Here is a 17,621-nt window from a genome sequence, read left to right as displayed (position 1 = left end):
ATTATTCAGCATCTTCTTTAAATTATTCAGTACCAGTATGAATTATTCAGCATTCATAATCAATTATTCAATATCTACTATGGATTATCCCCTATGCTCCAATCTGTTTTCATTTAATTAAAAAAATATATTCTAATGTTTAATTTATCAATTTTTTTAACTTACTGAACTGTATCACTCATTTGAAAATACTGTTGTATTTAACGGTATAATGGTAGTAATAATAATAATAATAATAATAATAATAATAATAATAATAATAATAATAATATACATTGTACTTATTATTTATTAAATAATAATAATAATAATAATAATAATAATAATGTGTGGTATATTATATTTATTATAATAATAAATGTGTTATATTAAAAGTTGTATTAATTCATTTATTAACAATTTGTATTCATTAATTTATTAACAATTAATTACATAATAATAATAATAATAATAATAATAATAATCATAATAATAATAATAATCGTCATCATCATCATAATAATGTGTTAGATATGTATGTTATTAAATAATAACATATTATTATTATTATTATTATTATTATAACATACATAATATAACACATTATTATTATTATTATTATTATTTCATGCAAAATATACCACATTATTATTATTATTATTATGACTATTATGATTATTATTATTATTATTATTATTATTATTATTATTGCTTTTATTATTAATATTATAAGGAATCTGAATTCTGATTATTGCTCTGAATGACTGCTGCTTGTGAATTATGTAAAAATGGGTGGGCTTCTCCTCTCCTGCTGAGAGCTCGGTGTTTGGGAATGCGGCGCCACAGCGCCCCCTGGCGACACCATAACAATCCACATAATAGGCTTTACCGTCAGCACGCAGAGCGGGGAAAGAGAGGGCTGAGAGGTCCAAACAAAGGAGCGATGTTCTGAGGTACCGCGTTTCAGCGGGCTGATGAGTGTGTCCCGTGTGTGAGAGTGTGTGTCAGGAGGTGTGAGAGTGTGTGTCAGGAGGTGTGAGTGTGTGTCTCTCGGCTGCCTGCGTGTTCATGTGGGCGGGCCGTCCAGCGCTGCTCCCGAGGAAGAGGATCCGAGTCACCGGGGGGGAGCCGGACAGTCGCCGGAGCTCGGGGCAGCCCTTCATGTTCGCTGCTCCACTGGGTCGATCGTCCTGCAGGGAGGTCCGTGTTGGCCTGGTTTCTGAAGCACCATGAGGGTCAGTAAGTGTTTGGGTCTGGTCAGGCCTGTCGGACCGGTGGTCGTGGGGATTTCTCTGGGGTTCACCCTGAGCCTGCTGAGTGTGAGCTGGGTGGAGGAACCGTGTGACCCTGCCACCATGGTCACCCTGGTCCAGGACGGCAGCGTGGCTGCCAGAAGACCCAGCTCCATTTGGACCGGACATGATGGAGAGAACGAGGATTTCCAGCCGAGGATCTTACCCTACGAGCCTGTCCAGCAGCCACAGCCCAAGAAGGTGTTCAGGTTGGAGCCTTACCCTGCTTTAGGTGTAGGGTTGGATGTTGGGCTACATCAGTAGGTGGGGGTGTCATGTCATGTCATGGGTGGATGTAATGTGGGAATGATGTACACACATAAATCAAGAGCATTCAGCATTGAGCTACTACACTATGTGTCCAAATATTTATGGACACCCATTCTAATCAATGCATTCCGCTACTTTTTTTGTTGACACAGATGTGCAAATGCACACACACAGCTGTTCTAGTCCTGTAGGGAAGTACTGTACCCATACTTTCACTATAGTACAGTTTCAGCTCTTTAATTGAGTTAGATTGGGATACAGTACCATACTTTCACTATAGTACAGTTTCAGCTCTTTAATTGAGTTAGATTGAGATACAGTACCATACTTTCACTATAGTACAGTTTCAGCTCTTTAATTGAGTTAGATTGGGATACAGTACCATACTTTCACTATAGTACAGTTTCAGCTCTTTAATTGAGTTAGATTGAGATACAGTACCATACTGTCACTATAGTACAGTTTCAGCTCTTTAATTGAGTTAGATTGAGATACAGTACCATACTGTCACTATAGTACAGTTTCAGCTCTTTAATTGAGTTAGATTGAGATACAGTACCATACTTTCACTATAGTACAGTTTTAGCTCTTTAATTGAGTTAGATTGAGATACAGTACCATACTTTCACTATAGTACAGTTTCAGCTCTTTAATTGAGTTAGATTGAGATACAGTACCATACTTTCACTATAGTACAGTTTTAGCTCTTTAATTGAGTTAGATTGAGATACAGTACCATACTTTCACTATAGTACAGTTTCAGCTCTTTAATTGAGTTAGATTGGGATACAGTACCATACTTTCACTATAGTACAGTTTCAGCTCTTTAATTGAGTTAGATTGGGATACAGTACCATACTTTCACTATAGTACAGTTTCAGCTCTTTAATTGAGTTAGATTGGGATACAGTACCATACTTTCACTATAGTACAGTTTCAGCTCTTTAATTGAGTTAGATTGAGATACAGTACCATACTTTCACTATAGTACAGTTTCAGCTCTTTAATTGAGCTAGATTGGGATACAGTACCATACTTTCACTATAGTACAGTTTCAGCTCTTTAATTGAGTTAGATTGGGATACAGTACCATACTTTCACTATAGTACAGTTTCAGCTCTTTAATTGAGTTAGATTGGGATACAGTACCATACTTTCACTATAGTACAGTTTCAGCTCTTTAATTGAGTTAGATTGGGATACAGTACCATACTTTCACTATAGTACAGTTTCAGCTCTTTAATTGAGTTACATTGAGATACAGTACCATACTTTCACTATAGTACAGTTTCAGCTCTTTAATTGAGTTAGATTGAGATACAGTACCATACTTTCACTATAGTACAGTTTCAGCTCTTTAATTGAGTTAGATTGAGATACAGTACCATACTTTCACTATAGTACAGTTTCAGCTCTTTAATTGAGTTAGATTGAGATACAGTACCATACTTTCACTATAGTACAGTTTCAGCTCTTTAATTGAGTTAGATTGAGATACAGTACCATACTTTCACTATAGTACAGTTTCAGCTCTTTAATTGAGTTAGATTGGGGTACAGTACCATACTTTCACTATAGTACAGTTTCAGCTCTTTAATTGAGTTAGATTGAGATACAGTACCATACTTTCACTATAGTACAGTTTCAGCTCTTTAATTGAGTTAGATTGAGATACAGTACCATACTTTCACTATAGTACAGTTTCAGCTCTTTAATTGAGTTAGATTGGGATACAGTACCATACTTTCACTATAGTACAGTTTCAGCTCTTTAATTGAGTTAGATTGAGATACAGTACCATACTTTCACTATAGTACAGTTTCAGCTCTTTTACTTGAGTTAGATTGGGATACAGTACCATACTTTCACTATAGTACAGTTTCAGCTCTTTAATTGAGTTCATGTATCAGTATCTGTATCGAACAGAAAAAGGTGGATCTTCTTTACTAAAATTCAATTCTTTACTAATTATTTCATGTTCTTATTAAAACATTATTATATGTTTTTTTAACTGTCTTAAATGTCTGCATTGTTTTGCTGGTGCATTTGATCCTTTTTCAGAAGCTTTTACTTTTATGGTGGGCTTGGGAAAAAAAATATATTCAGCTTTTCTCAGGAAAACACAGGTTTCCAGTCTTTAAGTGGCCTTTTATTGTTACTTTGGTGAGAGAAATCAATAAAAAAGCATTTAAAGCACATACTGAAACTCCTGTGGTTAAAGGTTAGACAAATAAAGGAAAGACTGAGGTCTGTGTCTTATTATTAATTATGTATTTTTGTTAGGTTAGGTCTTTTGTTTTGATGGCTATACGCCGTTTTGCATTTAGCTCTCATAATAAATCATCTAGTTGTAATTAGGGCTGGGCGATATGGTAAAAATACTATGTCATTTATACACTATGATTTTTAAAGACTTTTTCACGATACATGTAATCACAGACTTAAAACATCAGTAGCTACAGATTCTTATAAACCACTATTCAGATACTTTTATTCAACATCTGCTGCTCTTCATCTGATTACCCCAGTCTAATTACACTGTTAGTAATGAAACCTGCAGCTGATCAGTGTTTATTAAGCACCAACAGTCTCCTTCATATAAGACAAGCTTATTGTCTATCACGATAACAAAATTTATCACGATACGATAAAATATCGTCATATTGCCCAGCTCTAGCTGTAATACATTAGGAGCCTCAACCCTCCCCCTCGTTCGAGGCTGACATGTTCCCGTTCTTTACTGCAGGGCTAAATACATCAGCACAGAACTGGGAATCCGAGAGCGTTTGTTTGTTGGGATTCTGACGTCTAAGAGCACCCTCAGCACGCTGGCCGTCGCTGTGAATCGCACCATCAGCCACCACCTGGACAGCGTGGCATTCTTCACTGGTTCTCGAGACCGCAAAGTCCCGCACGGGATGTTCGTGGTTACCCACGGCGACGAGCGTCACATCTGGAACATGTACCAGACCATCAGGTACATCCTGCATCACTTCATTTCTGAATATGACTACTTCTACCTGGCCCAGGATGACACGTACACGCAGGCCGACCGCATTAGAACACTGGTGGGACACCTCAGCATGGACCGGCTACTCTACATGGGCAGTCCAGAGGAGTTTGTTGGAGGTGGGTAATGTAATATATTATTATTATGATTATTATAATTATTATAATGAGGAATGAGGCCACAGTTAGTTCTGACCTAGTGGTTTGATTCTGGAGGTGTAGGCTAGGTATTAAAAGGGGAATTCTACCAAATAAAAGATAATTCTGTATAATTCAGTAATTCAGTGGTCCATAGTTGGGGTTTGGAGTGAATCTGTGGTTAATCATAGAGAAACCCACAGACTCGGATTGTGTAATATATAATATATATAAATCCTGGTCTCCTCCAGTCTAAATCATCTCTTTGCTTCCCCCTGGGTTTATTTTCAGGCTGGGTGGTAGAAGCCCTGATGTTCTGAATAGCATGTTGTGTATGAAAGGATGGGTGCTTAGACCAGTAACACCTAAAACAACTGTACAAACATCTAATAAACACCACAGTGCTCCAAAACACCTGACGCTGAAACCTGTTTGGCTTAAATGCAGTGACTGTATCCATGATTACATCATTGTTCGTGATGAATGGGCCAATAGAAATGCTCCAACGTGACTTGGCATTGACGTCCATTGAAAGTTAAGGAGGTTTTTTCCTTCTCCTGCAGAGTTGCTTTGTTGTTTTGCAGATACGAAGCTTTTGAGTCACAGCTTAGTTTAACTTTTCAAACATTCAAAGACATTTAAAACGTGTAAAATGAGTATAAGTTATATTTATTATATTTCATTAATTATCTGTAATATATATTTTTTCTATTTACATCCTGCACAGCATTACGTTGCAGATTCAGTTTTACATTTTTAGTCAGTAATTGGCTTTGATCTTATTTCATATACTTATTTTCATATATCTTTAGTACTCTATAAAGCATTTCACTGCCTGTTGTACTATGTATTTATGTGATCAATAAACTTTGATTTGATTTGAATTTAACTTGATATAATATTATTAATAATAATAATAATAATAGTAATAATAATAATAAATAAGAGTAATATAAAATGTATAAGATAAAGATAAAATAAGATAAGATAAGATAAAAGAAACCATTCATTTTTATAACTAATTTATAACCATTTATTTATTTATTAATTTATTTATTCAAAATTTTCCTGTTTTTCTCCCAGTACTGCAAATTAACCCACTCATTCGTAGCTTCCCCTAGCACTAGCAATGCTCGCGGCGCTAGGAGGGTAAGGCCTTAACACACGTCTCCTCCGGATATCCGTCACGCTCTGAGGAAAGGGCTGGTTCCCCAGCTCGGCCGCACCAGCCGACGTCACTTAAAGAGCACGGCCAGTTGTGCTCTCTCCAACTCCAGCTGCTGATGGCAAAGCAGCATGGCTCGGGATTCGAACATATCGGCAGTGCATTATGTGCTGATCTGGTTGTTTGTTTGGGTTTCCTTTTCCCGTAATGTGTGTTGTGGACACGTGAACATGTCTTGAGAGATTGTGCTGTTCATAGTCTTGTCGTGTCGTCCACCCTCAGGTCAGACGTGGGGGAGGTACTGTTACGGAGGGTTCGGTTATCTGCTGTCCCGCGGCCTCCTGCTCACGCTGCAGCCCTTCCTGGAGAACTGCAGGAACGACATCGTCAGCGCCCGGCCGGACGAGTGGCTCGGGCGCTGCATCGTGCAGTACACCGGCACACACTGCGTCGATCAGCACGAGGTAGGAGACATTCAGACTGTATTCAGATCGAATGGAGAAGGCCTCTCCTCAGCAGGCGTGTCTGGTTGAGGTTTCAGGCTTGCTTTCTCAGTGCTGTCGGTGTCTGCAGATCAGACTGCCAGTGGGCTCCTGCTGATGTAATTCCTTGTTCCTTTAATAGCTTAACGAGATTGGATTCACTTTTTCAGCTCCGACTTAATCGGCTCAGGTGCCTCCTGTCTGAGAGCTGTTTACGGTTCTGGGGTGTGACGTAACCGCAGGTACACAGCCTGTTGAGATCTCTTTTTTTTGGGGGGGGGGGCGGGGGGGGGGGGTGGTTGGTGAGTGTCTTTTTAGGATTTAGGTTAGGGTTAGGATTTAGGGTTAAGGTTAGGGTTAGGGTTTCGGGTTAGGGTTAGGTTTAGGGTTAAGGTTAAGATTAGGGTTAGGGTTAGGGTTAGGGTTAAGGTTAGGATTAGGGTTAGGGTTAAGGTTAGGATTAGGATTTAGGTTAGGGTTAGGGTTAAGGTTAGGATTTAGGTTAAGGTTAGGGTTAAGGTTAGGGTTAGGATTAGGGTTGGGGTTAGGATTAGGGTTGGGGTAAGGATTTAGGGTTAATTAAGGGTAAGGTTAGGGTTACGGTTAGGGTTAAGTTTAGGTTTAGGGTTAAGTTTAAGAGTAAGGTTAGGAGTTAGGGTTAAGGTTAGGGTTAGTTAGGGTTAGGGTTAAGGTTAGGGTTTAAGGTTAGGGGGCAGGGTTTTTATTTAACAGACAGTCGTTTACATTCAGTGTCTTTTCTGTACTGGTTCACAGTTTCTTAGCACACTGAATGTAAACAAGGCTTATAAAAAAAGTGCTACACTGAAGGAACAGCTGAAGAAAAAGCTCTGGAGAATAAAAATCAAAGCCCAGAGGTCAGAACTGTTCTTGCTGAAGAGACAAATCAGGACTTCTATGTTTTTTTTTATTAAGTTGTTCTCTAAAATAGTCTAAACAGTGTTCAGAATTCAGGGCGAAGACTCTCTAAAAGTAAACTTTGGCAGTGAAAGCTGGAGACGGAGCCGTAATTAATCCCCATATTTAAAACCTTTATTGCAGTGTTGTGAATTTTCCACAGTTTGAGTCATCTTCAGTCCCTGTGAGCGAGCTTTTCCAGATTTGGGTCATTTCTGGACCAAAGCTGCCTTTGTTTTTTAGCGCGTCTGCAGACTGCCGTGGGACCGACAGGCATGAAGTGATTAGGTAATGCATATTTGCAGTGGTTTGGCCGCTGATTATTAGAGGGTCTCTCGTTGTAGTCCTGACAGTGTTCGACAGAGACGTTGACCGGGCTGCCCTCGTCACCTGCTCTGTGGTGCAGTCCTGCAGATAGCTGGGGCAGCTGGAAGCGTGAGGCCGCAGTACTGTATCTGCTGAGCTTCAGTGTGTGTTTACTTTGGATGCAGTTCCTTGTGTGTTCAGCGTACAGCACAAACACTGCAGCTCTGTTTTCTCTCCAAACAGCTGAAGACTCTGCCCTTTCTCCTCTAACATGCAGCCTTTCGGAGGAATAGCCGGTTGGAACGTGGTCAGTTTTTTTAGCTTCCAGACAGGTGTCTTTATACTGCAGTCACCTGAGACACCTTCACTGCACTCAGTGATCTCCCTTTCATCAGGTTACAGTTACAGTGAATTTTTATTCAGTCACTTATTTTACATTCTATATTTTTATTTGATTAAATTTTCTGTGTAGAAATCTGTTCCACTTTGAGTTTTATTAGTAAAGTCTTTTATAAAAACTCCTGGATCTGCAGGTTGATTGAGGGTTAAGGTTAATATAGATTTAATGGTAAGGTTAAGGGTAGGGTTAGGGTTAGGGTTTAGGAGCTAGGGTTAAGTTTAGGGTTAGGATTTAGGGTTGATTCAGGGTTACGGTTAAGGTTAGGGTTAGGATTTAGGTTAAGGTTAGGTTTTAGGTTAGTGTTAAAGTTAGGGTTAAGTTTAGGGTTAGCATTAAGGTTAAAATTAAGTTTAGGGATTAAGGTTAGGATTTTGGGTTGATTCAGGGTTAAGGTTAATGTTAGGGTTAGGATTTAGGGTTAAGAGTTAGGGTTGATTAAGAGTAAGGTTAGGGTTAAGGTTAGGCTTAGGGTTGGGGAAAAGTTTAAGTGTAAGGTTAGGGTTAGAAGTTCGGGTTAAGGTTAGGGTTAATATAGATTTAAGGGTAGGTTAATGTTAAGGGTTAGGATTTCGGGTTATGGATAATGTTAGGGTTAGGATTTAGGGTTGATACAGGGGTAAGGTTAAGTTTAGGGTTAGGATTTAGGGTTAAGGTTAGGTTAGGTTTAGGGTTAGGTTAGGGTTAAGGTTAAGCTTAGGGGGTAAGGTTAGGTTTAGGGTTAGGATTTCGGGTTAGGGTTAAGTTTAGGGGTTAAGGTTAGGGTTTTGGGTTAGGGTTAAGTTTAGGGTTAGGGTTAAGGTTAAGTATAGGGGTTAAGGTTAGGGTTATGGTGCAGGGTTACATTCAGCTTAGAGTTCAGTTGTATTTAATTCAGATTCAGTTGAAGGTCAGTTGAACATCTCAGAGGCATCTATATCGGCCCATCCAAGTAAAGTGTCACCATCCTCATGTCCGGACTAATGATTGTGAGGGATTTACAGGCTTTTGCCAGTAGTCCATTTGGTGATGTTGTTTGTATGAGTTGTTTTGAGGCATACACTTACTGTCTTGCAGATGTTCATGATGTCTGAGAAAGACTGTAATTTGCTAAAACTGAGCGGGTGTGAAGATCACATTCTGAGCAGAGAAGCTACAAACAAGTTCTAAAAAAGAGAAATGACCCTGAGTCAGTCCACTTCAGCCAGGATCACAGCTCTAAATTGAATCTCACCTCAGTGGACTGACCCATATGTCACTCTCTTTGTTTTGAAAGGTTCCAGGGGTCCTGTGGTTAATGTGTTCTTCAGTCAGACCCCGAGAGCCCGGTTAAGTGAAGTTTTTGGTGTGATTTATCAGACAGCACTAGTGTGTGTGTGTATGTGTGTGTGTGTGTGACAGGTGAGAGAGAGAGAATCAGACAGGCAGGAGATGAAGCAGTGTCTGCCTCGGCGTCTGCGTTTCAGGCCGTTATTAATGGCAGCCTGCTCTCCACTGCTGTCAGGTCTGTTCTCAACCCTCTACTGACCACAGCAGGTCCTTCACATCAGTGCCAGTAAGAGGCATGACTGCATCTGCTCTGACAGTGCCCACTGCAGTGTGTGTCAGAGCAGAGATGGCACAGGTCCAATACCCGGTGTTGGTATCAGGCCCATACCAGCAGCCCATACTAGTTATGAACATTTAAAGTGACAAATATGCAGAAATAGAAGAAATTGGTGGAAATAATCATAATATAACCTTTAATAATAATAATAATAATTAAACTACATTAACAATCTATTTTAAATTGTATTTATTGATTGATCTTTTTTATGTATTTTAGCAAATCCATGGAAAACAGATAGTACAGATGTATGTGTGGAGACACATGTACATGTTTAAAGAAGTCATTGTTATAGTTCCTCATCAATGTAAAGGTTTTATACATTCACATAAGGTTCTTTAGGAAACCAAAGTGGTTCTTCAGTGCCATTGATCGAATAACCCTTTGTAGCACCCTTTGTAAGAGTGCTTATCTAGCCTCCTCATGCAGCTGTAATTCTGTTTGTATAAATAATGGACCCCCCTCCTTTTTTGAGGTGGTGTGTCCAAACTTTTGACACGGTTGGTTCATCTCTGAGAGAAATCATTGACAATCCATCCATCCATATAAAAACTGTGTGTTCTGTTCCAGGGGCTGCATTATTACCACTTTGAGCTGGGGAAGAACTCGGACCCCAGTAAGGAGGAGAGTGCCCACTTCAGGAACGCTCTGACGGTTCACCCGGTGTCCGACCCAGAGCAGATGTACAGACTCCACAAACACTTCGCCCAGATAGAGCTGCAGAAAACGTACGAGGAAATCGAGGAGCTGCAGGTGGGTCCAAAGTGTATGTAAGTGTGTGTGTGTGTGTTTGGGTTGTTGCAGTGAAGCAATCAGTCACTGCATGAATTAAAGTGATAGTTCATACCTCACCAATTAGCATGGTGCTGCTGGTGGTCCAAATGATCACACTAATGAGTGTGGAGGGGTTCGGTCATCTCTAATGGACTTGATAGCTGACGTGGTTTCTGACACTGTGTGGCTCACTGTTATCCAGGGGTCAGTGTTGGTCATATATATGGGCTCTGAGTGGCTCCTCAGAGGTGGCCCAGGGGTCGCGAGGTCGAATCACAAGCCACTCAGCGGCACAATTAACCATGCTGTCTCCTGGTAGGTAGATGGCGCTCACTCAAGCAGTCTTCCCTCATCTGTGTTAAGCAGTGTTGGCCGGCACAGGCTTTAGTTAGCTGGTATGGCCGAGCTGGGGATCCGGCACGCTCCTCCAAGTGTGATGCCACATCGGCATTCGAAAAGAGGTGATGACTGACTTCGCATATATGGGAGGAGCCATGTTGTAGGTCCTTACCCTCCTAGTGTTAAGGGCATTGCTAGTGCTGGGGGGGAGGTACAGACAGGTGGGTTAATTGGCAGAACCACATTGGGAGAAAAAGGGGGAAAAAATTTGACAGATAAATTTATATATATATAAAAAATCTGACATCTGGCATTTTACATTTCGTGACAATTTCGTGATGAATAGACCAATAGAAATGCTCCAAAATCTACATTGACCTCCATTGAAAGTTAAAAAGTGTTTTACTTCTCTTGTTAAGCTGACATTATAGACAGGATAAGAGGTTTTGTGAGAAAACGACTATATATATAAATCTATAGTTAACAGTACTGTTCAGATGTTTTAGTCCCCTAATCCCATCACTCTAACCCCCATCTCTCAGCAGTGAGAGTGTTTACTGTAGAAGCTCCAGATCTCATCAGAACAGATAAAGCATGTGAACGTAAATGCAGTAAAAAGGAGAAACAAGAGCTTCTCATTCTGAAGAAAGCACAGTCAGCACAGCGTGGAGGATGTGTTCAACTCCATCAGCAGCAGCAGCAGCAGCAGCTCACCTGATTTACCATCATTAAGCCCTGATTTACCACCAAACCAGGTGTTGATCTGAGGAGAACTTTAACTTTAGAACTCTGGAGATGTTCTAATGATGAACACAGTGATGGAGAACCACCACCACCACTTTCTGTAGGAGTGTTATTATTAGTGTTTATTCAAATATTAGATAAACACTTACTGCCCAGATCAGCAGCTTTTTATTCAAATTTATATAATATATATTTTTTTATTAAAATGTGAGTAGTAACCATCTTATCATCTTGTTTATCTTCTTAGATTTTGGTCAGTTATTAGCCAAAAGTAAGAGGACAAAAGTGTCTTAGATTGGATTAGTATTTCCTGCATGTTTACTCTGGACACATTCACACCCGTAAAGTTAATAAGGATGAATGTGAAGGGGAAAACCACAGACCGGAGACTATTTACATGTATATACACGTTTAGGGACAGACACAAATAAACTACTAACCCAGTTCCCGTCTGTTTGACTAGTAAAATCGTACCTGAAATTCACACGTTTATTTTGCATCGCCTGAAACCCATTAGAAACCAAGGACACATATAGGGCCCTTTATCTATTTTAGCGATTATCAGGCGAGCTGTCAATCGTGCACCGTGCAGCTTGATTTAGGACGTGTCAGTGTGTCTTTGCTATGGTAACAACGGGAAAGATTCGCCCTGCACGTCTCAAAACTTTCAAAAGTCATGTACTGAGTCTCTTAATGAATCATAGGTGTGTTTTTTTCTTTTTTTGGGGTGTAACGTGCGGTAATTAACCAATCAGAGTGTCGCTCACCGATCCCTTTAAGAGCCAGGTGCGGTCAGACTGACCTTGGCGGGTTGCTATTTCAGTGATGTAAAGCGTGGGGGGGTGTACGAGCGTCAGGCTGCACGCGCCTGTGTTGACAATTCAATGCTGAGATAGCAACGAACGTCTGACTGCTGACGAACGTCTGTCTAGACTGTTTTCAGTCAGTGGAGCCCCTCCTGTGTTTTCCATTGCCGAGATACACAGCAATACTCCAGAAACTGACCTGAGGACCCCTCATTTCGAGACCACCATGCCCATCAGCCCATATATTCTCAAGCAGCGCTGCTGATTAAACAACGCAGGAGGAAAGAGTGAAGACGTTGGCGGGATGGAAGATAGCACCCATAAGGTCATTCATTAGAACCAGCAAAAGCTACTCGTCCTTAGCTCTGTGTAGCTTCTGCAAGGCATGTGCTTGATAGGTCCTCACATTGGAGATATAGGAAAAATGTGGCCAATAGAGGATCCTTGAGAACCAGTTTGAGAACCACTGTTCTAGGCCATTCTTGAGAACCTGAGACTACTGTTCACGCCTTCTTTTTTTTTACAGGCTGAAATAAAGAATGTGAGCATGATGGCATTTGATGGCAACCGCAGCTCCACCTGGCCGGTTGGGATCAACCCACCATTTGAGCCCAAGACCCGCTTTGAGGTGCTGCGATGGGACTTCTTCACCGAGGATCAGATTTACTCCTGTGTGGACGGATCGCCCAAGTGCGAGCTGCGCGGGATTGACAAGCTGGACGTGGCTGACGTGATCGAAGTGGCCATGGCAGAGCTGAACAGGAAATACAAGCCCATGATTCACCTCAAGAAGCAGCAGCTGTTAAACGGGTACAGAAGGTTCGACCCAACTAGAGGGATGGAGTACACTCTGGACCTGCAGCTAGAAGCTGTTAACCAGAAAGGACGCAGTTGCACCATCACCAAACGCGTGCATCTGCTCAGGCCTCTGAGCCGCATCGAAATCATCCCAATGCCGTACGTGACGGAGGCCACTAGAGTCCATATCATCTTACCGGTCACATACGAGGATCGAGAGCAAGTCCGTCAGTTCTTGGAGGTCTTAGCCACCAATGCTTTTGTGACGGGTGAGAATGCCATCTTGACCTTCCTCTTCATTTACAAACCGTTCGAAGCTCAGCAGGTCAACCGGGACGACATTTTTGCCAGCGTCAAAGCCCAGATTACCACCTACGAGCGCAAGTACCCAATGGTCAAGATCCCCTGGATCAGCGTCAAAACAGAAAGCCCCTCCCAGATCAAGTTCATGGACGTGATTTCCAAAAAGCACCCAGTGGACACTCTGTTTTTCATCGCCACCGTAAAAACCAACGTGAAGTCCGAGTTCCTGAACCGCTGCCGGATGAACTCCATCAGCAACTGGCAGGTGTTTTTTCCCATCCACTTCCAAGACTACAAACCCGACATTGCTTACTACAATGAGCCGCTGCCCAAAACCATAGATCTGGTCAAAGAGGCTGGCCTTTTTGACCGCAGTTCCTTCGATGAGGCTTGTTTTTACAACTCTGACTACATGGCGGCTCGGACCCGCATGGCCTCGGACATGCAGGAGAACGAGGAGCTCCTGGAGAGCTTAGATCTGTACGATATGTTCGTGAAGTACTCCAGCCTGCACGTTTTCCGGGCGGTGGAACCGTCCCTGCACCGTCACTACAGTCACCAACAGTGCAACCCGCGACTTAGCGAAGAAATCTACCAGAGATGCGTTCAGAGCACGCTGGAGGGCCTGGGCCCTCGATCCAAGCTCGCTGTGCTTCTCTTTGAACTGGAACAGGGGAACAGCACGTAGGGCTACGTGTTGGGGACGGAACGGACACCATATTGCTGTTGTATGAGTCCTGCAGCATGTTCAAAGCGCACTGGTGAACTCTTTTTGAGAACGTGTCGGCTCGGATCATGGACTCCAGTCAAGAGATGCAGGACTGTCCAGCTTTTACCGTGAGCTCATCTTTCAGTATTCAGGTAAAAGACTGAGTATCGTACCATGTGCATGACACACATGCAGACAAGTCAACACCTCGTTTCTTATTTTGTTGGGTTATGCAGACCTTCACCTAATTGTCCGGCTCAGTGGTCCACGTTATTTCAGCTAATTTGAAATACTGAAAGCATGTCGGGCCATTAATCTCGGAAGGGTTTTAACACTTAGAAGTTATTAGTGTTGTTTTGCTATACTATTTAAATGTCTTTTTATAATGAATTGCATACAGCGTGTCTCTTGTAATGAATTTTATTCTTTTTATAAACTGTAGATTAAAGTCTGCACTTTCTTCTGTTTGTTCTGATGTAATAAAACATAACAGAAATCTGAAAAATGTTTCTTTTCTGAAAACAAGACAGTACACACATAACTGTTCATCAAATTCAGATCATAATAACACATCTGTTTGTCTTATATGTGGTCAGGATTTTACTTTCCACCGAGTTTCTCTGCTTGTTTTAGTGAACAACAAAAAATTAATGTAAAATTACAGCATTTTTATGGGCAGCGATAAATGTGACTTCAAAGGGTTTTGTTGTCTGTTCAGACTGTAAGGAGTTTTAAATTTGGTTTAATGTCTGTTCAGACTGTAAGGAGTTTTAAATCTGGTTTAATGTCTGTTCAGACTGTAAGGAGTTTTGAATATGGTTTAATGTCTGTTTGGATTGTAAAGAGTTTTTAATTTGGTTTAATGTCTGTTTAGACAGTAAGTTTTGAATCTGGTTTATTGTCTGTTCAGACTATAAGGAGTTTTGAATCTGGTTTATTGTCTGTTCAGACTATAAAGAGTTTTTAATCTGGTGTAATGTGTTCAGACCGTAAGGAGTTTTAATACTGGTTTAATGTGTGTTCAGACTGTAAGGAGTTTTGAATCTGGTTTAATGTGTGTTCAGACTGTAAGAAGTTTTTGATCTGGTTTATTGTTTGTTTAGACTGTAAGGAGTTTTGAATCTGGTTTATTGTCTGTTTAGACTGTAAGGAGTTTTGAATCTGGTTTATTGTCTGTTTAGACTGTAAGGAGTTTTGAATCTGGTTTAATGTCTGTTCAGACTTTAACGGACATTAGGGGTTTTTGTGCTGGTTTAAACTTTATTAACACTTTTACTGTCTGTTTAGACTGTTTTGAATCTGATTTTGTTGTCTTTTCAGACTACAAAAGGTTTTGATGCTTGTTTTGTTTCCAAAAGTTGTTTTTGAATCTTTACTGTCTGTTCAGTTTGTACAGACTGTTTTAAACTGAGCAGCTTCATACAGTAAACCAGCAGCTAACCCTAACCAAAGCACAGCTGAACACTCGTGCCTTCCAATCTACTCTATCCTCTCACACACAGTCTGTCATCATAGATGATAGATACACTTTCATGTTGGACTCTGTTTATGGACTCAGCAGAGTCAGCTGTTTAAACTAAGCATGGCTTAACCCCCTTTATACTGTTGAATTATTGTTCTACAGTCTTAAAATAAAGGTTTCTTTATTTCGGCTCTTGGCTTGGACATAGATAAACTGTCCAGGAAAAAAACGTTAATTTCCCATTTATATTACGTTAAAGGTTCTACACACTCAACCTTGCACTGAAAGGAAATCAAATGCTGGCGTCACTTCAAACACTATGTTGGTAATATTTGAGGTGTGGTGGGCCCTCATACAGACCTTAGAGTTTAGAAGGTTAAGGAACCGGTAAGAAAAAAAAAATACATCATAGCTTTTGTGATTCGGGCAGATTTGCTTCAATACCACTAAAAATTCAGCACTCATTTTTAATCAGCATCTGTAAGACGATAAGCATGCTTGGTTTGAAATCTAGACTGCTGATTGGCTCTCTGAATTACATTCCAAATGCATTTGCAGTTGAAATTGTTATCGTTAATGGAAAAGCCCATCATGATGTTACACAAATCGTAATAAAACCAATAAAAAAAAAATAAAAAGCTATTTCTTACTATAATAACGGTGGATGGAGGTGAATTAATCATCATACTGTGCTGAAATCTCAATCTTGGCAGTGTATTTCACTAGAAAGTAGACTTTTAATGAATTTTAGTATTGAACTCTTCACACCACTTCCAGCACTCCTCACTAATTTGTGGTCTAAGCCACACCCACTTTCAAATTGGCATTGAAATGAAGGTATAGAACTGTGCAATGAGGTACAGAAGGAGGTAAGGAAGCAGGAGGTACAGAAGCTTGAAGACCAGATCCGGTCGGTTCAGAGACAGCTTCAACCCTCAAACAGTTAGGCTGCTGAACAGACATTAGTGTACCAGTCCAGAGTCCATGAGCTATTTCATCTATATCATCACACATTCACCCCATAAAAACACACCCTGTACTCCTATGCACAGTCACACAGCACCCACAAAGACCCCTCCCCACCCACACTACACCTGAACTCACACCCATCCAGTGCCTTATGTAAATAATATGTGTACTAACATATATTAGTATACATATTGTATGTATAGGGTGTGTGTAGTGTATAGTGTATGTATAGGGTGTGTAGTGTATGATGTGTGTGTATAGTGGGTGTATAGTGTGTGTATAATGTGTGTATAGTGTATGTATAGTGTGTGTATATTATATAGTGTGTATATAATGTGTGTATAGTGTATGTATATTATATAGGGTGTGTGTAGTGTATAATGTGTGTATGGTGGGTGTATAGGGTGTGAATAATGTGTGTAGTGTATGTGTGTATAGTGTATGTATAGTGTGTGTATATTATATAGTGTGTGTAGTTACATTTACATTTATGGTATTTAGCTGACGCTCTTATCCAGAGCGACTTACAAGGTATCTCGTATTACAGAGGTGGGTCAGTGTAGTGTTAGGAGTCTTGCCCAAGGACTCTTATTGGCTCCACATGGTGTGATAGCTCAGTGGCAGGTAGTGGTGTTATCTGTTGCGCCACACCAACCACTGTGTATAGTGTATGTATAGTGTATGTATAGTGTGTGTATAGTGTATAGTGTATAATGTGTGTGTAGTGTGTGTATGATGTGTGTATAGTGTATGTATAGTGTGTGTATAGTGTATGTAGTGTGTGTTGTGTGTGTATATTGAGTGTAGTGTGTAGTGTGTATAGTGAATAATGTGGCTGTAGTGTGTGTTTAATGTGTGTATAGTGTATGTATAGTGTGTGTAAAGTGTATAATGTGGGTGTAGTGTGTGTATAATGTGTGTTTAGTGTATAGTGTGTGTAGTGTGTGTATAATGTGTGTATAGTTTGTGTATAGTGTATAGTGTGTGTAGTGTGTGTATAGTGAGTGTATAATGTGTGTATAGTGTATGTAGTGTGTGTATAGTGAGTGTATAGTGTGTGTATAGTGTATAGTGTGTGTATAATGTGTGTATAGTGTGTGTATAGTGTATGTATAGTGTGTGTAGTGTGTGTATAGTGTATAGTGTGTGTAGTGTGTGTATAATGTGTGTATATTGTAT

The 17,621-nt window shown here is 40.4% G+C and overlaps 1 protein-coding gene across 1 annotated transcript; it reads left to right on the top strand.

Annotated features, from left to right (window-relative positions):
• Positions 1–855: 855 nt before the first annotated feature.
• On the top strand, positions 856–14,492 carry chpfa (chondroitin polymerizing factor a). The gene is made up of 5 exons (XM_072684973.1): positions 856–1,480; positions 4,288–4,670; positions 6,136–6,317; positions 10,109–10,291; positions 12,728–14,492. The coding sequence occupies exons 1-5, from the start codon at positions 1,209–1,211 to the stop codon at positions 13,988–13,990; spliced, it is 2,283 nt and encodes a 760-aa protein (XP_072541074.1). The 5' UTR covers positions 856–1,208; the 3' UTR covers positions 13,991–14,492.
• The last annotated feature ends 3,129 nt before the right edge of the window (positions 14,493–17,621 follow it).

This window comes from Salminus brasiliensis, chromosome 8 (genome assembly GCF_030463535.1).
Source record: "Salminus brasiliensis chromosome 8, fSalBra1.hap2, whole genome shotgun sequence".
NCBI lineage: Eukaryota > Metazoa > Chordata > Actinopteri > Characiformes > Bryconidae > Salminus > Salminus brasiliensis.
The sequence above is the reverse complement of the archived record's forward strand: the minus strand, read 5'-3'. Positions and strand labels throughout refer to the sequence as shown.

Excerpts from the sequence above, each read along its gene's own strand:
- chpfa (XM_072684973.1), top strand. The coding sequence starts at position 1,209 with ATGAGGGTCAGTAAGTGTTTGGGTCTGGTCAGGCCTGTCGGACCGGTG. Across the intron at positions 6,318-10,108 it reads ACTGCGTCGATCAGCACGAG|GGGCTGCATTATTACCACTT; the intron begins GTAGGAGACATT and ends GTTCTGTTCCAG. Across the intron at positions 10,292-12,727 it reads AGGAAATCGAGGAGCTGCAG|GCTGAAATAAAGAATGTGAG; the intron begins GTGGGTCCAAAG and ends TTTTTTTTACAG.